The following is a 25,595-nucleotide window of genomic DNA, read 5'->3' on the forward strand; positions in this document are numbered from 1 at the left end:
TAGAATTTTAACACATTTTTATACTCTTTAGTACTGTCTATCAGTTGTAGAAGTTTTCTTCTGATCATTTCTACATATACATGCAATTTGCTCTGATCAGATTCGAACCCTCCATGACAAATTCATTCACTACTTCCCTTATTAAAAGAATGTCTGCTGGTTTTATTTTTCCATTTTCATCTATGTGCAAGAAGTACATTGACTTTGGTTCACTTCCTTCCCTTCTCCATCGCCATTTACTGCCCCATCTCATCTTTATAATACCTACAATAGGACATGATCTCAATTACACTTCTTTCCTTCATTTTAACGTATAACTGTTAGAATAGATTCACTGTGTATTTCACAGCTGCATATGTAATATTTCAACCTAAATATACCTACATATTACTTCCTTTTTCCTCATCTCTCCTCCAGATATTAACCAATAGCTTGCATTGAGTGTAGTTATGCCATCTTCAGCCACACATGTACTTTGTTGTTACACGTATTTTATAATTCTATTTTCTCCTCTCTCTTCTCCTAACCTTTTCAAAGAATACCATAATTACAAAAATGTGTGTGTGTGTGTGTGTTTCTTAAGTATGTATATATGTTGTCTTTAGGTCTGGCTCCCATATTTGAGAAAAAGCATGTGACCTTTGTCTTTCTAAACCTGGCTTATTTCACATGATAATCATCAGTTATCTGCATTATCATAGCAATAAAATATTCCTGTTCTGATTGTGAATAATATTTTAGAAAGCATCTGAACTATTTCCATAGTTTGACTAATATGAATATTTATGCAGTACACTTGGGTGTCCAAGTGTGATTATTGTACCTTCAATTACATTCTTTTGAATATCCAGCCTAGTATGATATAACTGGCTGGCATAGGAGATCTGTTTTTAGTTCTTTGGAGAAACTCCATACTGATTTCTATAATGGTGGCATGAATTGACCTTTCCATGAACAGTACATAGGTATTGGCTTCCTACACATTCTAACTAGCATTTTCTGTTATGTGTGTTCTTCATGATAGTCATTCTGACTGGAGTGAGATAAAATTCAGGTTTATCTTTTCTTCATGGCCACAGATGTAGATCATTTCCTCATGTATATGTTGGCCCTTTTGACTTCTTGTTTTGAAATGAATCTTTAAACTCGTTTATCAAATTGTTAATTGGGTTTTCGATTCTTTAAGAGTTTAGTTGTCTGTGCTTCCTATTTATTCAGCTTATTCACTGCATTTTAGCTGTACTCTGTAGGTCAACTTTTTAGTTAATGACTTTTAGCTTTACCAAGTGAAGATTTCTAGGTTGATAGAATCCTAGCAGTCCTATTTATTGAACTATTGACATTTTAACCAAGAAGTTATGACCAAAGTTTCCATATATATATTATATATGATATATATGTATATAGTAAAAATGTTAGGATTACAGTTAAATGAGTAGGGTAATGAGTACATTTTGTAGTGAGCATTGTTATCTCCTCCTTTGTTTTCCCCTACCATCAATTCCTTCCCTACCTCCCCAACTCCTCCCACACTCCCCCACCCTGAATTGTAAAGTTGGTTTTCAACATAGTGTCCTGTACATCTCATCTTCACAATGGGTCAGCCTGCATCCCCATTTAAGCATTCTGCAATATCCCTTCCCCTCCCCAAATTACAAAAATGTATATACAAGATGCAGAACACTGGCATCAAATCCAGTGAAAATAAGAGTTATACTGTGCAGGAAGAACATACAAAAGAAACTAAAGAATCACATAGTGCATTGTAAGTACATTAAAAACACTAGCAAGCAAGAAAAAAACCACTTGTGTCCCTGTCTTGGGGTACATTTTGCATAATATTATCTCATGTGGTCATATGTACATAGCCTTTGACCTTCTCTGCTTATCCTAGATGTGTACTAGTCATTGCAAACAAGGGAAACCATGGGATCTATGTTTCTTTGGGCCTTTCTTACTGCACTTAATATAATCTTTTCCAAGTCTTTCCATTTCCTAACAAATGAGGGAATGTCATTCTTTCTGACGGAGGCATAGAATTCCATTGTACAAATATACCATATTTGCTTGATCCATTCATCTACTGAGGGGCATTGGGGTTGGTTCCATATCTTAGCTATGGTAAATAATCCTAGGATAGGGGCTGGGAAGGTGGCTCAGTGGTAGAGCGCTTGCCTTGCATGCATGAGGCCCTGGGTTCGATTCCTCAGCACCACATAAGAAAAAGAAAAAAGCCAGAAGTGGTGCTGTGGCTCAAGTGGTAGAGTGCTAGCCTTGAGCTGAAGAGCTGAGGGACAGCGCCCAGGCCCAGAGTTCAGGCCCCACGACCAGACCCCAAAAAAACAAAACAAAAAAAAATAATCCTAGGATAAACATGGTTGTGCTGGTAGCTTTGGTATGACCTTGTTTGTGATTACAAAAGTGGGATTACTGGGTCATAAGGGAGCTCTAAGTGGAGTCGTTTGAGGAACTCCATATTGCTTTCCAGAACGGTTTAACAAGTTTACACTCCCACCAAAAATGCAGCAGGGTTCCCTTTTGGCCATAAGTTTCCATTATTCCTTCATCTTTACTATCGTAGTTTCAACATTTCATGCTTGATTTAAGACTTCAAGATGGAAAAGCAAAGAAAAGTCACAATGTAAGAATCCTAACAGAGCTGTCTATAGTGTGCAGGAGAAGATGGCCATAATTGTGGTCATAAGGAGAGAAGTTTTTATGCCAATGAGTGAAGAAGATGAGTCAGCACATGTGAGGCCCTGTGGACACACAAGTGGGGTCTTCGCAGGCTGAGGGAACATGCCTGACCCACAGTCTAGAAGGCTCCATACAGCCAGCAGTGAAAGCCACTATTCTAAGAAGGGAAGCTTCTAAGGTACAAACCTTTTTTCATATCATGTATTTAAGTTTAGTAGTCTATTAGCAGATCTAGAGTTGACAAATTCTTCACATATGCTGATATGCAATCTAGTACATGCCTGTCAAGTAATGAGAAAAAACAGGAGAGAAATTTAAATATGATCTCACTAACACATGGAGAGAATTACCTTTTCCCAGCATCATTCCATCTGTAGTTTAGAATCCTCAAGGCCATTTGAGTGGTTCTAGGATACCTGAGAATGGTTACCAGGTGTTTCAAGGTGAACTTAATTTGTGGGAATTAGTGAGATCCAAATACGTTTTAGCTAGAATGAAATATATGCCACAGATTTCTTAAAAATGTTTAAGAAAAATGTACTATATTTCTATATTACTGTTAATCTTCCAGGTTCATAAGTGAAACATTCTCCCTCATGATGATTTATTTACTAGGCAAGGAAGGTTAGCATCTCATCAGAATATTGAAAAATTGTATCTAATAAAAAGTAGAAAAGTAACCTTCATATACATGTATATACATGTACATATATCCCTAATAATGTATTTTCTCTTAGACTTTTGCAAGTTACCCCTTGGTTATTTACAAGAGGCATCTGAATTCATGTAGACCTCAGTGTTAAAGAACTCCCATCATTTACTTACCATGTCTTCTACTTTGTTGTGTAAAAATATCAACACATATTTAAAAGTTAATTATTCCATCTAAGTCTTTCAGTTTATTTTACCTATAAAATTAAACAGCATAAACATCTTAATCAAAATTTTTATACAATGTAATATCAGATGCTGTGGAACTTGCATAATTTTGCCCTAAAAACATATTGTGGATTTGTGATGTTTTGATATTTTTCATGTTTTCATCCATTTGCCTAGATTCCCTCTTTTTCAGACCCTTTGTATTTCTAACTTGCTGGTTCATCTCATTTATTTTAATTTACTCTTCCTTTGAAGACTATCTCAAGGCTTCTCTGGTTTATTTTAATTTCTGAAGAACCTCCTCTGTATTTATTTTTGGATATGTTGGGATCATGTGTGTGTTTATGCTGGTTGTAGAGCTTTTACTTAAGGTTGTAGCACTACCCCTTAGCTTTTTTTTAATTGTGAAAATACCATACAGAGGGTTTGCAATTGCGTGAGCAAGGTAATAAGTACATTTCATATCAAGCATTGTTGCCTCCTCCTTTGTTTCCCCTTGCCATCCCTTCACATCCCCCCCTAAAAATTCCACCTCCCCGCCAAAGTTGTAAAGTTCTTTTTTCAATGTAACATCTTGTATATCTCATTGTTGCAATGGGTCCACCTGTATACCTATTTAAACAATTTGTTTTTTTCCGTTCTCCTCCACAAATTATATGAACATCAAATACAGTGAAAGCAGGGGTTATACTGTGGGGGAGGGAGAACCAACCCAGATGTCCCTCAGTAGATGAATAGATCAAAAAAATGGGGTATATATGCACAATGGAATTCTATGCCTCCATCAGAAAGAATGACATTGCCCCATTTGTTAGGAAATGGAAAGACTTGGAAAAAATTGTATTAAGTGAAGTAAGCCAGGTGCAAAGAAACATAGGTCCCATGGTTTCCCTTATTTGCAATAACTAGTATATGTCTGAGACAAGCGGAAAAGGTCAGATAAGTTGATGTTAGGCGAAATGAACCCCAAGATAAGTTTTTTGCTAAAGTTGCAGCCAGAACTGAGTTGGCAATAAACAAAGAAGCCACATTTTGAGAGGTCAAATTGGGAGTATTTATTAGAGTGCTGGAGTCTGCTGGTGGACTCCTGTCTCAAAGATCCAAATCCAACTGAAACAGACCATATAGCAAAAGGATCATGTACCAGCAGAACTTTCCATCTCGGAAAGTAGCTCAATGGTCCGGTTAATTCTTTTCACATAGGGAGATATCCTTCACAAATTCCATATAGGGAAACAGTGAGATAATCAAGGCAGAATCAGCATTCTGTGTAGCAAAGCTTTCCTACCAAAGGCTAAGCTACATGGGCTCTCTCACCCCTAGGCTTTTCAGAGCTGGGTAGAAAGCCCCCTCCACACAGCAAGGCACCAGGATGGCTGTGAGAACAAGGCCACGTTACTTAGACCCAGTCTCCTTCTTTCAGTGGCTGTCTCACCTGAGCTGCTACTGTCTTTTTGGTGATTTATTGGAGATGAGTCCTCCCTTCCCTGCTTAGGTTAGCTAGGAACTGCAATCCTCAGATCTCAGCGAGGATTACAGGCATGATACACTGGAACCTACCTTGATATTGAGTTCTTTTTTTAAAGTTAATTTACTTTATTGTTATTATACAGGTAAGGCACAGAGAGATTACAATTACATGAGCAATTATGTGAGGTAATGAGCACATTTTCTTCCATACAGTTACTTTTGTTTACCCACTGTCTACTAGTCCTTTGCTCCCAACTCCACTGGCAAGATCTATAGTTCTTTTGCACCAGTGTTCAATGAGTTCCAGTGCTATATTGTTTCACCCTTTTCTCCTGAGTTCTGTACCCTCCTGAAGATATTCACTTGAAAATACCATACATTATCATCATCATCATCAAAACTACTAAAACTGGGGCTGGGAATGTAGCTCAGCAGTAGAGTGCATGAGGCCCTGGGTTCAATTCCTCAGCACCACATAAACAGAAAAAGCCGGATGTGGCACTGTGGCTCCAGTGGTAGAGTGCTAACCTTGAGCTGAAGAGCTGAGGGACAGTGCCCAGACCCAGAGTTCAGGCCCCATGACTGGCAAAAAAAAAAAAAAAGAATAAGGAGACAAAAGCATGAAAAAATAAATATAAAAAATAAAAAACAAATTTAGAATGAAGTGTTCTCTAGTTTTCATATCTTGAAGTTTGCTTGATATATACATATATAACTTTATATATAATGTCGGGGCTGGGAAGGTGGCTCAGTGGTAGAGCGCTTGCCTTGCATGCATGAGGCCCTGGGTTCGATTCCTCAGCACCACATAAGCAGAAAAAAAGAAGCCGGAAGTGGCGCTGTGGCTCAAGTGGTAGAGTGCTAGCCTTGAGCTGAAGATCTGAGGGACAGCGCCCAGGCCCAGAGTTCAGGCCCACGATCGGACCCCCCCACCCAAAAAAAAAACTTTATATATAATGTGTATATATGTAGTGTATATATTATATAGAATATAGGTTTACAACATATAATGTATATATGATATATAATTGATACATAATATAATATGTAATTTATATGTATGAATATAAGTATTTATTCAATAATTTAATATATAAAATATATATATTTCATAGTTATAAATAAATATATTCAAATATATTTAATTTATGCATGAAATATACATATATACATAAATTTTCATCTTACTATGCAGAGCTAAGTAGGCATTGTGCCTCTGTATTTATTTCTCAAGACTGTCTCCTTTAGGTCTCAATATATCTGAGTATCTAGAATCTGGTGTATTTTATCATAGCTCAGTGTCTTTTAGATCTAATTTCTGCATATCAGAGATAACGCGCACTGATTGTTTCTCTGAGCTTGGCTAACCTCATTTAACATGATTTGTTCTAATTCCATTCATTTCCCTTCCAATGACATTATTTTATTCATTCTATTGTCTGTGTAAAATTCCATTGTTTAAAGTCATTTAAGGATTCAGGTGGACCTGTTGCAACAATGAGAAGTACAAATTGTCATGTCAAAAAGGAGCTTTACAATGTCGGTGGGGGGGGGAAGGATTGGGTGGGGGGGAAGGGGGAGGCTGGGAAGGGAGGTGAAGGGTAAACAAAGGAGGAGGCTGCAATGCTTGGTAAGAAATGTATGCATTATCTTGCCCATGTAATTGTAACCCCTCTGTACAGTATGTTCACAAATAAAATAAAATTAAAAAAAAAAACAATGACATCAAAAAAAAATTCCATTGTTTATACATGTCACATTTTTAAATTTTTATTTATTTATTTTTTATTTTATTGTGAAAATGCCATGCAGAGGGATTATAATAACATGGGCAAGGTAATGAGTACATTTCTTATCAAGCATTGTTGCCTCCTCCTTTGTTTCCCCTTCTCAACCCTTCCCATTTTCCCCTGCCCCCCCAATAGACACATGAAGAAATGCTCAACCTCTCTAGCCATAAAAGAAATGCAAATCAAAATAGCATTGAGATACCACTGCACCCCAGTTAGAATGGCTATAATCAAGTACTATAATAACAACAGATTCTGGAGGGGATGTGGGCAGAAGGGAACCTTACTGCATTGTTGGTCAGAGTGTAAACTTGGTCAACAACTTCGGAAAGTAGCATGGAGGTTCCTCAAAAGACTCCACATAGAATCCCACTTTTGGGCATTTACCCAAATGATAACAAACAAGACCATACTAAAGCTATCAGAACAACTATGTTTATTGCAACATTATTCACCATAGCTAAGATCTGGAACCAACCCAGACGCCCCTCAGTGGATGAATGGATCAAGAAAATGGGGTATATATACACGATGGAATTCTATGCCTCCATCAGAAAGAATGCCATTGCCCCATTTGTTAGGAAATGAAAAGACTTGGAAAAAATTATATTAAGTGAAGTAAGCCAGACCCAAAGAAACATAGTTCCCCACGGTGTAACCCCTACCACATTTTTTTATCTGCTCAACTATTATGTGGCATCTGGGCTGTTTCCATATCTTGGCAATTGTGAATAGTGCAGCAATGAACATGGGTGTGCAGCTGCCTTTATCATGTTTTGGCTCATGGTGTTCAGTGCAGATACCCAGGAGTGGTATGGCTACATCATAGTGAAGGTTTAGTGTCCTGAGGAATCACTGTACTGCAGAGGTTTTTGAATTTGAGTGTGGGTATGTAATATGTTTTTTTTTGTTTGTTTTTGGTAGGTCATGGGGCTTAAACTCTGGGCCTGGGTGCTGTCCCTCAGCTCTTTGGCTCAAGGAGAGCGCTCTACCACTTGAGCCACAGCACCACTTCCAGTTTTCTGAGTGGTTTATTGGAGATAAGATTCTCATGGACTTTCCTGGCTAGGGTTGGCTTTAGCCATGATCCTCAGATCTCAGCCTCCTGAGTAGGTAGGATTAGAAGCATGAGCCACCAGAGCCTGGCTTTGTAATATGGGTTTTAAGAAGTGGTCTATGTGACAGCTTCTAGTATGAAATGAGCTATAGCTGCATATTTTTTCCCATAAAACTTTTTCAGACAATGCCTGAATTGTGGTTAATGTAGTGACTAATGGTACCAACCCTCTATCACTTCAGGAAGGTGAGTAGGGCCTAGAAGTACAAACATGTGTTCTGGACTGGCATCTGCAGTGCAAGCAGTGTGCTAACAGTGAGGGCTGAACTTATCTGCACTGTGCTGAACCATAGAAGGGTCAGGACGGAATTGTGGGACACAGTGTTGGAGAACTGGCTCATTTTCAAGAAACACTACACTTCAGTGTCAGAAGGGTTAGATGAAAATTTCACTATAGGTCATCACTTTCAATTCCTCTACAGGAGTGATTGAACACTTTTGTCTGTAGAATAGAAAGCCAAAGTATTATTCAGATATTCTCTAGAGTTCTGTGGATGAGGAAAACAACTTCCATTAGAACCAGCCCAACAGGAAGATGGTGGAGGAGAAGCTGGAGGCTAAACAAGCCTCTCATAGAAAGCAGTTTTAGTTTTCCGGTGAGGAGTCCTAGGCCAGAGAATCACACTAAGTGTGCCTTTACAGTACGGAGAGTTTGGACAGAGAGATAAATCCAGGCAAGGAGACAGATCTGAGCACTTGTTGGTAGCCAGGCTGGGGCAGCCTTGGCAGCTGCAGTGGCAGCCATAGCCACCATACCTACAACACAGAGAGTCCAGTACAAAGGTGCCAGATGCAGCGGGTGAGCGGATTCTACTCAGCACCAACAAGAACTGACAAGGAGCAGATATCTTCATCCTGCAGCTCGCAGACCAGAGATGACCCAGGAACCAAGACTTTGGCATGAGTAGAAACCTGACATCCTCACCCTTTCTCAGGGAGCAGAGGAGGGAGGGAAGGCCACCACTCTCCCCCGCCCCCGCCTGCGCACCAGACATCTCCATCTTTAATACTGACAAAGGCCTGACTGAGCAGCTAGCTCAAACTCAGGCCTTGGAAGAAGCCAGTCATTGAGCAGGTCACAGGAACCTGACCTGTCCTGCCAGGCTTAGCTCCACCCAGGAGAAAGTCACCCAGCCCTGGCAGAGGAAGCTCTACACCCAGAGGAGTGACTTTCTTCACTGGGTAAACAGAGCCAGAGGCTGCTCATCCCTACAGCAGTCTAGACAATCAATTAAACTCAGTAAACATAAACCCTGAGAATGGCTCCTGGCTGGGCTCTGTGAGTGTCTCTGGAGCTAGCCCCTCAGGGAAAAGCTACTGTTTGCTGAAAAGCCTCAACTCTACTCAGAACCTAGCCTCATCACAGCATCTCCAAACTAGAGGAAACAGCCATTTCCCTCTTTTGTTACACTCAAAGCAGATCTCCCTCCCACTGAACTAGCCTGGGAGGAGGATCACAAAATCCTGGGTAAAGCAGAGCATGTTTCTGTCTGCTCAAAGAAACTGACTTAAGAAACCAATCAAGCCACAGGAAAACCAATTACCACAAGAAGACCAGAGACTCCACCAAGAGACTGGTTATGGACACAAGGGAGATACAGGATCTTCCCATCCCCCTGTTACTCAGAAAAATCAAGGAACTCTTTTTTGTACCTTTTTTAATTTTTATTTTTTTAATTGTTTAATCTTTTTTTCATATAATTTTTATTTTAGGTGTGTGTGTGTGTGTGTGTGTGTGTGTGTGTGTGTGTATGTGTGTGTGTTATCTCTATTGACCTTTTGGTTCTTTGTTTTTCTTCATATTTTTTATTTTTTTCTCTTTCTTTTTTGCGTGACTTAATTGCTGTTCTGCTCATCCCCAGATGTATACCTGTCTTCTATTATTAGACCTTATTCCCCATTGTGTACACATTTAATTCAGAAATTTATTACTCAATTCACAACCTCTTAGGCTTAAATTCTTTAATAGCAGTATTTTCTCTTTATACCTATATAATTTTTAAAGAATTTTTATTTTTTATTTTTTCATGTCTCTCCTATCCCTCCTCTCCTCTAATCTTATCCTCTCCTTCTCTCAATATCACCTTTAAACATAAATACTTTTTAAGTTTCACTTTTTAAATTTAAATTTTGTTTTTCCATATTTTCTTGTCTCTTTTTTTCCTCCCTTTCCTATCATTCTGTCCAATCCATTCCCCTCTTTGAGATTAGGACTTGCTTAATTTTACTCTCCTTTTACCTTTCCACAAACCTCTTATCCTATTTTTCCCCACATTTCCCCTAAACCTAATAATTTCTGGTTTGCCAAATTCTTCCTTACTGTTCTTAGCCCATTAATCAATAGTTATTTGAGGTTGAATGGATTGTATCTGTTGAACTATATTGTATCTGCAGCATTTTGACTGTGCAACTACAGAACTTTGGTTGAGGGCTGGGAAGGTGGCTCAGTGGTAGAGCACTTGCCTTGCATGCCTGAGGCCCTGGGTTCGATTCCTCAGCACCACATAAGCAAAAAGAAAAAAGCCAGAAGTGGCGCTGTGGCTCAAGTGGTAGGGCGCTAGCCTTGAGCTGAAGAGCTGAGGGACAGCGCCCAGGTCCAGAGTTCAGGCCCCACGGCCGGACCCCCCTCCCCAAAAAAAAACTTTGGTTGATGTTTGCCTTAAAATAGTGTTCTAGCACAAAATTGGTGTTACTTTCATACCAAATGGGCAGAACAAGCCAGAAAAATGGCAAGTCCAGGTATCTCAACTCCCACTTATGATAATCAGATGACAGAACACTTAATGAATAATCCAGAGGCAAGTTCCCAAAAAGCTCTATAAACACTACTGGCAAATATGGTGGATGAAAAGATTGAAAACCTGCAAAGGACTCAGTATGAGCATGATACAGAGAGAGAGGAGGCAAACGAAAGATCAATACAAGAATCCCATGAGCGTGAGGAAGCTACTCAAAGATTGATACAGGAATTGTATCAGCAGGCTGAGAACAAAGAGAGACACAGAAATAGCATGCGCAGGCTGAGAACAGTCAAAGAGAACTACAGGAATTGCGTGAACGTGAGGAAACTAATCAAAGAGTAATAGAGGAATTGCCAGAGCGGGAAGAGAATAGACAAAGATCAATAGAGGCATTCATGGAATCCATAACCAGACAGTTGAAAGAATTCAGGGAGACCACAAAGGGAATGCTGAATGGAACCTGACAGAAGGGAGGGGAGTCCAAGGAAACCATAACCAATCAACTAAGTGATTTGAGACTAAACACAGAACACCAAATTAAGGAAGTAAAGAAGTTCATACAAGATCTAAAAAAAAAGCTCCAACAAAGAATTTGAAGCCATCAAAGCCCACCAATTAGAAGGAAAAGAAATACAAAAAACAAAGTAGAAAGTCTTAACAGTAGGTTAGACCATACAGAAAATCGAATTTCAGGGATTGAAGAGAGCCTAGATATTGTAGAGAAAGAACATACAACTATCGAAGACATATCCAAGAAATATGACAGACCTATTCAACATTTGGAAGACACCATCAGATGGCCTAATCTGAGGATAATAGGTATAGAGAAGCACCTAGAGACAGAAGTTAATGGTCTAGGAAATTTGTTTAACAGGATCCTAGCAGAGAACTTCCAAAACATGTAAAGAGATAGGCCTATTCAGATACAAGAAGCTTTTAAAATCCCAGATAGACCAGACCAGAATAGGACATCCCACCATCACATTATAATCTGCACAGGATCAATTCAGACCAAGGAACAGATCCTTAAAGCTGTCAAGGAGAAAGGATCAATCACCTATAAAGGAAAATCAATTAGAATCACCTCAGATTTCTCAGCAGACATAATTAAAGCAAGAAGAACGTGGAATGCTGTAGGCCGTGCCCTAAAGACAAACAACTATCAACTAAGAACACTGTACCCAACTAAACTATCCTTCATAACTGAAGGTCAATGAAAAAACCTTCCATAGCAAAAAAAAACTGAAACAACATATCTCCACCAAACCAGCCCTGCAAAATATACTTGAAGATGTCTTACACATAGAAAACTAACAAGACCACAATAAAGGCTAAGAAACCACACCCAAATTGAGAATCCAAGACCCACAGGAAGAACCCAGTTGCCAAAGCCCCCAAGAAGATGGATAACATGGCAGGAACTACCAAACACCTCTCAGTCCTACCTCTCAATATTAATGGACTTAACTCTCCAATTAAGCGACAAAGACTGTCTAGTTGGATCAAAATGCAAGATCCTTCTATCTGCTGTCTTCAGGAGTCACACCTTGCCCATAAAAACAAACACATTTTGAAAGTGAAAGGCTGGAACAAAATCTACCAAGCATATGGCCCCCATAAACAGATGGGGGATGCAATCCTAATATCAGATAAAATAGTCTTCAAATTAAAGTTAGTGAGAAGAGATAAAGAAGGTCGCTACATACTAATTGGCGGGATCTCTCCTTCAGGAGGATATTACAATTCTAAATATCTATTTGCCAAACAAGGGAGCACCAAAATTTATCCAAGAAACACTACTTTCCCTCAAATCTCACATACATCCAATGATTAATAGTTGGGGACTTTAACACACCACTATCCCCACTAGATAGATCAAGTCGGCAAAAATTCAACAGAGAAACCGCAGATCTAAACAATTGTATAGATCAACAAGGTTTAACAGACATCTACCAAATATTTCACCCAGCAGCATCAGAATACACGTTTTTCTCAGCAGCACACGGAACATTTTCCAAACTAGACCATGGTTTAGGTCACAAAGCAAACTTGTCCAAAATCAGAAACATAGAGGTTATACCTTGCATTCTCTTAGACCACAAGTGAATAAAATTAGAACTCAACACCAAAAGCCACCAAAGAAAGTCTAGTAACACATGGAGGCTGAATAACACACTGTTGAATCACCAGTGGTTCATGGAAGAGATTAGAAAAGGAATTCAAAGGTTCATGACATTCAACAAAAATGAACACACAAACTACCAGCTCCTCTGGGAACAGCAAAGGCAGTACTCAGAAGCAAGTTTATAGCTCTGAGTTCCTACATCAACAAATTGGAGAAATCTGAAACCAACAATTTGATGAGACATCTGAACCTCCTTGATAAAGAGCAGCAGGATAAACCCCAATCCAGTACATGGAAAGAAATAATTAAAATTAAATCAGAATTAAATGAATTAGGATCCAAAAAGCCATAGGAAGAATCACCAAAACAAAGAGTTGGTTCTTCGAAAAAATTAACAAAATTGACAGATCCTTAGCAAATCTTATCAGAAAAAGAAGAGAACACACCCAAATAAATAAACTCAGAGATAAGCATCACCATGGAAACAACCAATATTCAGAACATTATAAGGGAATACTTATCAAACCTTTTTCTAATAAGATTGAGAATCTGGAAGAAATTATCTAATTCCTAGCAAATATCAACATGCTAAAAGTAAACGAATATCAGTTAAGCCAACTTAATAGAACAATATCAAGCATGGAAAGAGAAACAGCAATAAGAGACCTTCCAACTAAGTAAAGTCCAGATTTGGATGGATTTACAGCAGAATTCTACAAGGCATTCAAAGCACAACTCACACCAATACTCCTCCAACTCTTCAATGAAATTAACAGAAAATTCACTACCGAACTCATCCTATGAAGCCATCATAACCCTCATACCAAAACCAGGCAGGGACTCATCAAAGAAAGAGAATTATAGGCCCATTTTTTGATGAACATTGATGCAAAACTTCTCAACAAAATTTTGGCCAATAGACTTCAACAATTCATCCAAAAAATCACACAATATGATCAAACAAGATTCATTTCAGGGATGCAAAACTGGTTCACTATAAGGAAATCAATTAATATAATTCATCACATCAACCAGAGCAAGCATTAAGAACCACATGGTTATCTCAATAGATGCAGAAAAAGCATTTGACAAGATCCAACACCCCTTTATGATGAAGGCTCTGGAAAAAACTAGGAATCCAGGGAACATTCCTCAATACAATAAAGGCTGCATATGACAAACCTACAGACAGCATTAAACTTAATGGTGAAAAACTAAAGCCATTTCCTCTTAACTCAGGAACGAGACAAGGATGTCCACTCTCTCCACTTCTCTTCAATCTACTATTAGAATGCCTAGCTACAGCAATAAGACAAGATGCAAACATAAAAGCGATCCAAATAGGGAAAGAAGAACTAAAACTCTCCCTCTTTCCAGATGACATGATTTTCTATCTAAAGAATCCCACAGACTCCACTCCCAAATTACTCAAGCTGATTCAAAACTTTGGCAAAATAGCAGGGTATAAAATTAACCCTGAAAAATCAATGGCTTTTCTGTATGCCAACAAAGAGAAAAGTGTGGTTGAAATCACAAAGCAACTCCTTTTGTAACAGCCCCCCCAAAATAAAATATCTAAGGATTAACTTAACCAAAGAAGTGAAGGACCTCTATGATGAAAACTTTAAAAACTTGAAAAAGAAAATCAAAACAGAAATTAGAAAATGGGAAAATCTCCCATGCTACTGGATTGGAAGGATCAACATCGTGAAAATGGCACTACTTCCCAAAACTATCTACAAATTCAATGCGATACCTATCAATATCCCAACCTCATTCTTCAAGGAAATAGAAGAGGAAATCCAAAAATTCATATGGAACATTAAAAGACTGAATAGCAAAAACGATCCTTAACAGAAAGAACAGGGCTGGAGGAATATCAATATCACATTTCAAACTCTACTACAAAACCATAGTAGTTAAAACAGCTTGGTACTGGCACAAGAACAGACCTCAGGACCAATGGAATAGATATGAAAACCCAGAAATGAACCCACAGGCCTATAGCCATCTAATCTTCGATAAGGGAGCTAAAAAAAATAGAATGGAAGAAAGACAGCCTCTTCAGTAAATGGTGCTGGCAAAATTGGTTAACTACTTGTAGAAAACTAAATCTAGATCCTTATATATCACCCTGTACCAGAATCATCTCCAAATGGATCAAAGACCTCGGAGTCAAAGCAGACACTCTGAAAACATTACAGGATGGAATAGGAGAAACCCTAGGTCTGTTTGGCGCAGGCTAAAATTTTCTTAATAGAGACCCAGAAACGCAACAAATCAAAGAAAGGTTGGGCAAATGGGATTGGGTGAAATTGCAGAGTTTCTGCATGGCAAAAGACATAGCTAGCAAGATCAATAGAAAGCCCATGGATTGCGAGAAGATCTTCACTAGCCATACAACCGACAAGAGTCTCATATCTAAAATATACCTTGAACTCAAAAAATTAAATCCCCCAACAACAAATCCTCAAAGAAACAACTGCTCAATAAATAAATGGGTAAAGACTTAAAGAGAAACTTCTCTGAAGAGGAAAGAAGGATGGCCAATAGACATAGGCAGAAATGCTCAACCTTCCTTGCCATAAAAGAAATGCAAATCAAAACAACATTAAGATATCACCTCCCCCAGTTAGAATGGCTATAATTAAGAAGTCTAATAACAACAGATGCTGGAGGGGATGTGTAAAGAAAAGAACCTTTCTGCATTGTTGGTGGGAGTGTAAACTTGTTCAACCACATTGGAAATTATTATGGAGGTTCCTCAAAAGACTCCACATAGAGCTCCCCTATGACCCAGCAATCCCACTTTGGGGCATTTACCCAAATGATCACAAACAAGACCATACTGAAGCTACCAGCACAACCATGATTATTGCAGCATTATTTACCATAGCTAAGATCTAGAACCAACCCAGATGCCCCTCAGTAGTTGAATGGATCAAGAAAATGTGGTATATATAAACAATGGAATTCTATGCCTCCATCAGAAAGAATGACATTGCCCCATTTGTCAGAAAATGGAAAGACTTGGAAAAAATTATATTAAGTGAAGTAAGCCAGGCCCAAAGAAACATATGTCCCATGGTTTCCCTTATTTGCGATAACTAGTATATGTCTGAGACAAACAGAAATTGTCAGACAAATTGATGTTAGATGAAATGAACCCCAAGATAAGGATTCAACTGTTTTTTTTTCCTTTCTTGTGATTGTTTCCAATATTTTTATAAGATGATTTCTTTGTTGCTTTGTATATCCCTCCTCCATGGTATAACCCCTGTTTTCACTATATTTTATGTTGGTATAATTTGTGGAGGGGAAGGGAAAAAACAAATTATTTAAGTAGGGATACAGGTGGATCCATTGCAACAATGAGACGTACAAGACGTTATGTTGAAATACAAACTTTACAACTTTGGTCCGGAGAGGGTGGGTGGGTGGGTGGGGATGGGGGTGTGGTAGGGGTTGCGTGAAGGGGTGGAGATCAGAAGGGATGGGAAGGGGAAACATAGGAGGAGGCAACAATGCTTGGTAAGAAATGTACTCACTATCTTGCCAATGTAATTTTAACCCCTCTGTATGGTATTTTCACAATAAATAAAGAACTAGCCCAACAATGTCATTATCACAACTAGATCAACCTGATAAGGAAAGGCCTGGATGTTAAAACCTCCTTGACCAGAAGTACCCTGATCTTTAGCTTCTGTCATCACACTTGTTTCCTTTGTCATTTTCTGCACATTCTGTAATTTTGGAGAATTTGTTACACACTTACAATTTCTGAGAAACTGTAACTTTTAGGAGAAAAGTTCAAATAATGTGCACCCACCAGAACTGGCATTAGGAACCTATGTTATTCAAGAATTGTACTACTGTTGGTTAGGACTCAGACTTTGGAATAGGAAGTCCTCTGGGTCTACCAGAGAAATAGGCTTAATTCTTTAACACTTTGAGTGGCACTTGTTTTCCCCTTCATTTGTCTGCAATACTGTCTGCCTTTACCATGGCTTTCCTATCTAGTATTAAAATTGAGTGATTTTTGTCTTCATCTTGAAAGACCCCCGGCGGCGTGGGGTGTCCTTCAATCTGAAGAGACCCTTCCCCAAGGAACAACGAGACCACTTGTGTGGATGCAAACAGCAAGAGGTTTATTCGGGCAAGCCCTCGGCTCCCAGGTGCACTCAACCTCGAGATCCACAAGGTTCGGGTTGAGTGTCTGAGAACCGGTTACACGGGTACCCGGGGCGACAAAGTCTATCGGGAGACTTGCGCGCCGAGTGCTTGAAAGCACCCTCTTTTTATGGACAGCAGAAGCGAGGTTACAGAAGCGAGATGCGTGGTTACAGGGGGATGATTGGTTAATTTCAAATTACGTTCAGGGTGGGGATTGGTCAGGTTAAGCTAGCCAGATGGGGTAGGTGGGGTTGGGGGAAGGCTGACGTGTCGGTACTTGCCCGGACAAGTCTGTGCGGGTCGTTATGCACCGAAACTGTTCGTTCCCTGATTTTGACAAGTGATTTACTACATCCTGCCTCACCCTAGCATTAAGGCTGAGTTTTACGGGAAGGAATGTGGTGGTCGGCTATTTTACCGGAATGCCTGGTTTTAAGGCATGTACTAGGGTCATGCTAGGGTCTGCCGGCGGTGACTCAGAGGCTCGAGGTTTCGTTTCCTGGTTAGCGGCCTGCACTTATCTCCAGGGAGGGGAAGGGTTAGTGTTAGCGCAAGCAAGTTTACAGAAGCAAAACCAGCAGTTAGCAATTGTATAGTATAATAACTCCAACTTTAATTTTTAATCTTTTGCTGGGCTCAATAGGGGCTTCGGGAGGAGCGTCTGGGGTCTTTCATTCCCCCATTTTCTTTTTGTATGAATGAAATTCTTCATTCAACTGGAGATTCCTCCGTCAATTTAAGTTGGTGGTATTGTTGGGTTAATACTAGGGCCTGTACGACCGATAGGCGGTCCTTTATAAATTGTATTAGGCGATTGATGATGCAGGGGCCCACAGTAAGGATTAACATGAGGAGTATTAATGGTCCCATTAATGAGGATATCAGGGTAGTAAACCACGGAGACTTATTCCACAACCCTTCATACCAAGTTTGTTGAGACTCAAATTCTCGCTGTCTATTGTTTAGTCTTTCCTTAAGTTTATCTAGGGACTTGATTATTACTCCTGTCTTATTGACATAAAAACAACATTCTTCCCTTAAGGCTACACATAAGCCCCCTTCCTTTAAGAACAGTAGGTCCAATCCTCTTCGATTTTGAAGGACTACTTCAGCTAAGGAGTTTACCGAGTCCGTTAGTGTTTGGACGGTGTTTGCCAAAGTCTTTAAGTCGTTATTCATGGCTTGCTGGAGGTCTGAATAGTAATCCACTCTTGTCAGGGTGGTGGTTCCTGTGGCAATCCCAGCCGATATCCCTCCTATACCTAGAAGGACAGCCAATGTAATAGACATGAGCTCCCTTTTGCCTCTATGAGTTGGTCGGTCAAATTGGCTTTTACAGCAATGCCTTCATAGTATGGAGAATTGGAGACCAGGCATAGCCAACAGCTCTCGGTGCGACTGGGATCAGAATAATTTAAAGCAGTATATGCTCCCTTTACAAGGTCAATGAGCCTGTCCCCTGCCTCTGATGCGGCCAGGACCGGCATTGAGGCGGATAGGTAGGGGGAACTGGTCGCAGAAGGGGGCGGAACGGGGGCACTGAGCAAGGGGGTTTGTGGAGGATGTCTAGCAGTGAGGACTCTGGGTTTTGATAAAACTGGGTTGGGCCCGATTGGCAGGACGGGTGTTATTGTTTGCCTGCGTAGTCTGATTTGGAATGTCACTCCATAGGGTCCAGATCCAATTGTATGCCATCTAATTCCCCACTGTCTGCCTGCCATCCATAGGGCAGGAAGTAAAGCTCTTCCTCTGTCTGTAAAGGATATTTTTAAAGGCAGGCACGTACTTTTGAAGTAGCATGAAGTACCCCAGGGCCGTCCTTTTTTTACATTAATCAGGTCCCAAGTGGAACTTGGGTTCCAATATGCGTCACCCGTGGTCTCACAACCCCAAGAGGCACAAAAGTAGTCACTCTCCTGTCCACACTGGTTAGATGCTGCTCTACCTTCTCGAGGGCAAACATAAAAATCAACCTTGGCTAAACTTGTCCTTTTGTCCGGGGAACAGCATCCTGCATTAAAGCCCCCCATATTGGGTATGCCCGAGCAGTCTTTTACCGGGAGTTTATCAAAGGTGAAACCGGGCAGGTCCCAGGGGCGGGGCGATCCGGCTACTAATTGGCAAACATCTGGGGTTAGATCTGGCCACCAAGCTCCCCACGGATGGCGGTCGGAGCTGATCTGCCAGACTACATCTGCTGTGCCAGACAAAATCTGCCAGGTCTGTCGCACGGGCTGGTGGGGATTGGGAGAAGCAAAACTCAATAGGGATAGGAATAGCAAGTAAGCAAAGGAAATCATATTCGCGTAAGTCTTATCTTTAAAGGATTTTGAGTGCGCTGAACTTTCCAGTCCGGGTTTGTTGAGGTCTCTTCCGGGGTCCGGGCGGCCTTGACGTGGGACGCGTGGATCCAGGCGGCGATTCCGTCCACTTTTACGGCTGTAGGAGTGGTGAGGAGAACGATGTATGGTCCTTTCCACCGTGGTTCCAAGTTTTTGGTCTGATGGCGGCGGACCCACACAGAATCTCCTATTTGGAAACGATGAGGCACGACAGGGTCGTTTTGTTGGTCCCGGTATACTGCCGCAAGAGGCTTCCAGACTTCACGCTGGACAATCTGAAGTGCCTGCAAGTGAGCTTGTAAAGAAGGGCTATTAGCATAGTCAGATATATGAGGGTCAAGAAAATTGACAGCCGGCGGGGGAGCTCCGTACAAGATTTCAAAAGGGGTGAGGCCATGGGGGCCAGGGGTATTGCGAGCGCGGTAGAGGGCAAGGGGCAGGAGGAACACCCAGTCCTTTGAGCCAGTTGCAAGTGTTAATTTGGTTAAAGTCTCCTTAATCGTTCTATTCATTCTTTCTACCTGCCCTGAGCTCTGGGGTCTGTAAGCACAGTGCAATTTCCAATCAATCCCCAACAGTTTGGCCACCAACTGACTTACCTGGGAGACGAACGCAGGCCCATTATCAGTCCCTAATACCTGTGGCATACCATATCGGGGAAAAATTTCTTCCATCAGCTTTTTTGTTACCACTCTGGAGGTTTCATGTTTGGTAGGGAAAGCCTCTACCCAGCCTGAGAAGGTGTCCACAAATACTAGGAGATATCTGTAACCATACTGTCCAGGCTTAATCTCCGTGAAGTCGATCTCCCAGTGAGTCCCAGGTCGCTGTCCTCGTACCCGCACTCCTGGCCCTATTTTGGTCTTTCCAGCGTTGACACGGGCACATATTGTGCATTGATCTGTCACTGCTTGTAGGCTGTCCTCTTTTCCCAGAAGATGCATTAGCCCTTCCTCACGCTCAAGGAGGGTCTTCATTTTCCGGTTGCTAAGATGGGTTAGTTTGTGGAGGCGGTCTATCATTTGACGAGTCCACTTTCTTGGCCAAACAGTCTTCCCATCGTTAGTCCAAGCCCCTCTCTCAGGGTCAAAGGTGGCCCCCATTTTCTTTAGATCGTCCATGTCCTCTGGACTGTAGGGGAGCGGACTGGGTCTTTTTGTTTGCGACTTGGTTGTCATGGGGAGGAGGACCGGGGTGGTTGGAGTTCCGGCTAGCGCTGCCTCCCGGGCCGCCCTATCAGCCAGTCGATTGCCTCTCGCTTCCGAGGTCTGTCCTTTTTGGTGTCCCGGACAGTGTATAATGCTCAGTTTTTGGGGCAAGAACAAGGCCTCCAATAGGGCCAGAATTTCCGGCTTATTTTTAATTTCCTTGCCCTCTGAGGTCAATAAGCCCCGCCTGCGATAGATTTCTCCATGCACATGGGCCGTAGCAAAAGCGTAGCGACTATCGGTGTAGACGTTAAGTCTCTTGCCTTTTGCCATTTTGAGTGCATGGGTCAGGGCGATCAGCTCGGCACGCTGTGCTGACGTCCCAGGCGGAAGTCCCTCCGCCCAAACTACCTCAGTCTCGGTGGTGACAGCAGCTCCGGCCTTCCTCTCACCATGGTCCAAGAAGCTGCTCCCATCTGTATACCAAGTGAAATCAGCATCCCGGAGGGGCTGGTCGGTCAAGTCCGGTCGAGTTCCATGTACTTCGGCCAGGATCTGCAAGCAGTCATGGGGCTCCGCCTCCCCCGGTTGTGGCAGCAGGGTAGCGGGGTTCAGAGTTACTACAGGCCCGAACTGTATTCTGTCTTTATCTAGGAGCATGGCTTGGTAGTGGGTCATGCGGGCGTTAGAGAGCCATCGGTCTGGTGGTTGTTTGACCAGGGCCTCTACGGCATGTGGGGCCAGGATGACAAGTGGCTGGCCTAGGGTAAGCTTACCCGAGTCTTTTACCAGGACTGCAATCGCCGCAACCATCCGCAGGCACGGGGGCCATCCGGAAGCAACCGGATCCAGCTTTTTGGAGAGATAGGCCACAGGACGTCTCCAAGGCCCCAGCTTCTGGGTCAGGACTCCTTTTGCATATCCTTGCTTTTCATCTACAAACAGCTCAAAAGGTTTGGTTAGATCTGGCAACCCCAAAGCCGGGGAGTGTAAGAGCGCCTCCTTAATGTTTTGGAAGGCTTTTTGTTGGATCTCTTCCCAGACAAATAGCGTCCCTGGTTTTGTTAACGGGTACAGAGGGGCGGCTATCTCCGCGAAGCTGGGAATCCACAGTCGGCAGAATCCAGCTGTTCCCAGAAACTCTCGCAACTGTCTTGGACTCTGGGGTGGGGCAATATCCATAATTGCCCGTTTGCGAGACTCTGTCAGCCACCTCTGCCCGTCTTTGATCTGATATCCTAGATACGTTACTTGCTTCTGACAAATTTGCGCCTTTTTGGCGGAGGCCCTGTAGCCAATGGCACCCAGGGTCTGCAGGAGATCTTCAGTCCCTGAGTTGCAGTCCTCCTGTGTCTGGGCTGCCAGCAGGAGATCATCTACGTACTGGAGCAATATTAACGTGGGATGTTGAATTCTGAAGTCGGCTAGGTCCCGATGTAACGCCTCATCAAATAGTGTGGGGCTGTTCTTAAACCCCTGGGGCAGTCTAGTCCAAGTCAATTGCCCCGACACTCCCAGCTCTGGATCCTTCCATTCAAAGGCAAAAATAGGCTGGCTACTGGGATGGATTCTTAAGCAGAAAAACGCGTCCTTCAAGTCCAAGACAGTATACCAGATATGAGTGGGGGGCAAACTGCTCAGTAGGTTGTATGGATTAGGGACCGTGGGGTGAATGTCCTCAACCCGCTTATTAACTTCTCTCAAGTCCTGTACTGGTCTATAATCTTGAGTTCCCGGCTTTTTGACCGGGAGGAGTGGAGTATTCCAGGGAGACTGGCAGGGGGTTAGTATTCCTTGGTCTAACAGTCTCTTTATGTGAGGACGAATTCCCCGACGGGCCTCTTGGGACAGCGGGTATTGTTTTATAGACACAGGGGAGGCAGCGGCCTTTAGTTGGATAACTAAAGGAGCCTGGTGGACGGCTAAGCCTATGCCTCCCGTCTCAGCCCACGCTTGCGGGAACTTTCGCACCCAAGGCCGTATATGGGCGTCCTCTTTGTCCTGTTTTTGTTCATACAACCTGTACTCGTCCTCTATTCCGAGGGTCAGTACATGTAATGGCTGTCCCTTGGGCCCAGTAATGCGTGCCCCTGTCTCCTCAAAATGAATTTGTGCCTTTAATTTGGTTAACAAGTCTCTTCCCAGTAGAGGGTAAGGGCAGTCGGGAACATGCAAGAAGGAATGTGTTACCTTACCGGTGGCCAGTTGCACTCTTCGATCGGTGGTCCACCGATACCGCTTCCCTCCAGTGGCTCCTTGCACCCAGGCTGATCGGTCACTCAGGGGTCCGGGGGTCGTGGTCAATACCGAGTGTTGGGCCCCCGTATCCACCAGGAAGGTGACGGGTTGCCCCCCAACTTCCAGAGTTATCCTAGGCTCAGGGGGGGGCTCCTGGCCTGGACCCCCCTAATCGTCTAAGGTTAGCAAGGATGTCTGGGGTCTTGGTCTCCGATGTCCCCTGGGTCTCTTTGGGCAGTCTCTCATCCAGTGTCCTTTTTCCTTACAGTATGCACACTGGTCTTTTTCCAATGGGTGGCCCGATCTGTCTCTCCTCTGCTTTTCCTGCTCCTGTCGCTGCCCTGATACTATGGTGGCCAATAGCTTACTCATCTCCTTCGTTCTTTTACGATCACGTACACTTTCTCTCTCTTCAGCTTCCTTCCTCAGCCTTTCCTCTCTTTCTTCTGGAGTCTCTCTCTTATTATAAATGCGTTCGGCTTCCTTAAGCAAGTCCTGGAGGGACAATGTCTGAAGATCCTCCTGTCTCTCTAGCTTCTTTCTGATATCAGGAGCCGATTGCCAAATAAAAGACATAGCAACATTCGTAGCCTGCCCTGGATCCTCAGGGTCGTAAGGAGTGTAAATGCGATATGCCTCCTTAAGACGCTCAAGAAAAGCCGAAGGCGACTCCTCTACTTTCTGAACTACTTGCTTTACCTGCGCCAAATTGGTGGGCCGCCGGGCGGCCCCTTGGAGACCCACTATTAGCAACTGGCGGTAAAGGCGTAGGTGGTTCCTACCTGCATCCGTATTGAAGTCCCAATTGGGCCGTTCCAAGGGAAAAGCAGCGTCTATCTCATTAGGCAGTTGAGTGGGACGCCCGTGGTCCCCAGGGACGTTCTTTCTCGCTTCGAGGAAAACACGCTGTTTTTCCTCGGTAGTCAACAGCACCTGCAATAGTTGCTGGCAATCGTCCCAAGTTGGTTGATGAGTCACTAAGATAGATTCAATTAAAGAGGTTAGTTTTGAGGGGTCTTTACTAAAGGGAGGGTTGTTAGTCTTCCAATTATACAAGTCTGAGGCCGAAAAGGGCCAATATTGCAGCTGGCCGTTCGTCCCTGCACGCAAGGGAAACACCTGAGAGGTGGAGGTAGAGTCCGGGACCTGCTCTCGGCGTCCGCGGAGTCGACCGGCCACCGGGGATGGTGCAGGGTCGGCAGGCGGTGGAGGGGCGGCAGCCACTGCTTCCTGAGGCTGCTGAGCATGTCCCTGATAGGGAGGCGGTTCTTCCGTCAACAAATCCAGGAGAACTTCTTCCCCTGGTGGCAGAACCTTTGGGGTGGCAGGTCTGCCTTTCTCCGGAGGCACCTGTTTTTCACTTTCTAGGGGAACAAGGGCTGGGTAAAGTGAGGAATGTGAGGGGGGTTGGGGAGCTGGAGAGGGGAGGAGAGGAGGAGTGAGTTGGGGTTGGGGAGTCAAGGACGGAAGGAGTGGGGACGGGAGTTGAGGTGCAGATGGAAGGGTTAAGGGGGTAGGGAGTTGGGGCGCCGGGGCGGGTAGGAAGGGTCTTATCCACGGGGGAGGATCAGAAATAAGAGCCTCCCAAGTGACAATATAGGGGACCTGGTCTGGGTGTCCGTGTGGTCCCGGATCCATGACTTTGGCCTTAACCTGTAAGGCAATGGTTAGGTTAAAGGTTCCTTCTGGTGGCCAACCACAGTTGAAAGTGGGCCATTCTGATGAACAAAAAGTTATCCATTTTCTTTTTTTAACTTCTACTGAAAGATTGTGAGCTGATGTTTGCACATCTTTCCAGTTCTGTAAAGTAAGGTTAAGTGGGGTCGCGACAGTTTGTCCCATTTTAAGACTTTAATGAACACAGACACAAGACAGACAACACTTAGCTTCGCTGCGCGTGTTTGCTCACAAACTGAAAGCAAAACCTGATGGAGACTTTATTGAGAGTCCGGATCTCTCGTCTCCCCTGATGAACCACGTGTCCTAGAGGACCGGGTTCCCTGACGGGCCACTTTTTCAGGCCACCCTGACGAGCCACTTTTTCAGGCTCCCAGAAGCCCCCAAGACGTCTCCTGGGGACCGCGGTCGGGAGTATGAGCTCGTCAGCTCCTCCACGGGTCCGCCTGATACAGACGAGAACAGCCGAACTCACCAGATTCGCAAGCGCACAGAACTTGGCCACACAAGACTTCAGACAGCGTACAGACAGCACACAGACGACACACAGATGCTGGCCAGCTTACCTCCCGAAAATGGGTCGGTGGTCCCTGGGTGGGGGGTCTCTATCCCGGACGAGCCCCCAGATGAAAGACCCCCGGCGGCGTGGGGTGTCCTTCAATCTGAAGAGACCCTTCCCCAAGGAACAACGAGACCACTTGTGCGGATGCAAACAGCAAGAGGTTTATTCGGGCAAGCCCTCGGCTCCCAGGTGCACTCAACCTCGAGATCCACAAGGTTCGGGTTGAGTGTCTGAGAACCGGTTACACGGGTACCCGGGGCGACAAAGTCTATCGGGAGACTTGCGCGCCGAGTGCTTGAAAGCACCCTCTTTTTATGGACAGCAGAAGCGAGGTTACAGAAGCGAGATGCGTGGTTACAGGGGGATGATTGGTTAATTTCAAATTACGTTCAGGGTGGGGATTGGTCAGGTTAAGCTAGCCAGATGGGGTAGGTGGGGTTGGGGGAAGGCTGACGTGTCGGTACTTGCCCGGACAAGTCTGTGCGGGTCGTTATGCACCGAAACTGTTCGTTCCCTGATTTTGACAAGTGATTTACTACATCCTGCCTCACCCTAGCATTAAGGCTGAGTTTTACGGGAAGGAATGTGGTGGTCGGCTATTTTACCGGAATGCCTGGTTTTAAGGCATGTACTAGG

The 25,595-nt window shown here is 43.2% G+C and overlaps 1 protein-coding gene across 1 annotated transcript; it reads right to left on the bottom strand.

Annotated features, from left to right (window-relative positions):
- Positions 1-17,700: 17,700 nt before the first annotated feature.
- LOC122119889 lies at positions 17,701-24,562 on the bottom strand. The gene is given in 2 exon segments (XM_042693949.1): positions 17,701-18,130; positions 19,293-24,562. Coding segments are annotated over 2 exon segments (5,700 nt in total).
- Positions 24,563-25,595: the final 1,033 nt, after the last annotated feature.

This window comes from Dipodomys spectabilis, unplaced genomic scaffold (genome assembly GCF_019054845.1).
Source record: "Dipodomys spectabilis isolate Male_0828 unplaced genomic scaffold, ASM1905484v1 ptg000173l, whole genome shotgun sequence".
Lineage (NCBI taxonomy): Eukaryota > Metazoa > Chordata > Mammalia > Rodentia > Heteromyidae > Dipodomys > Dipodomys spectabilis.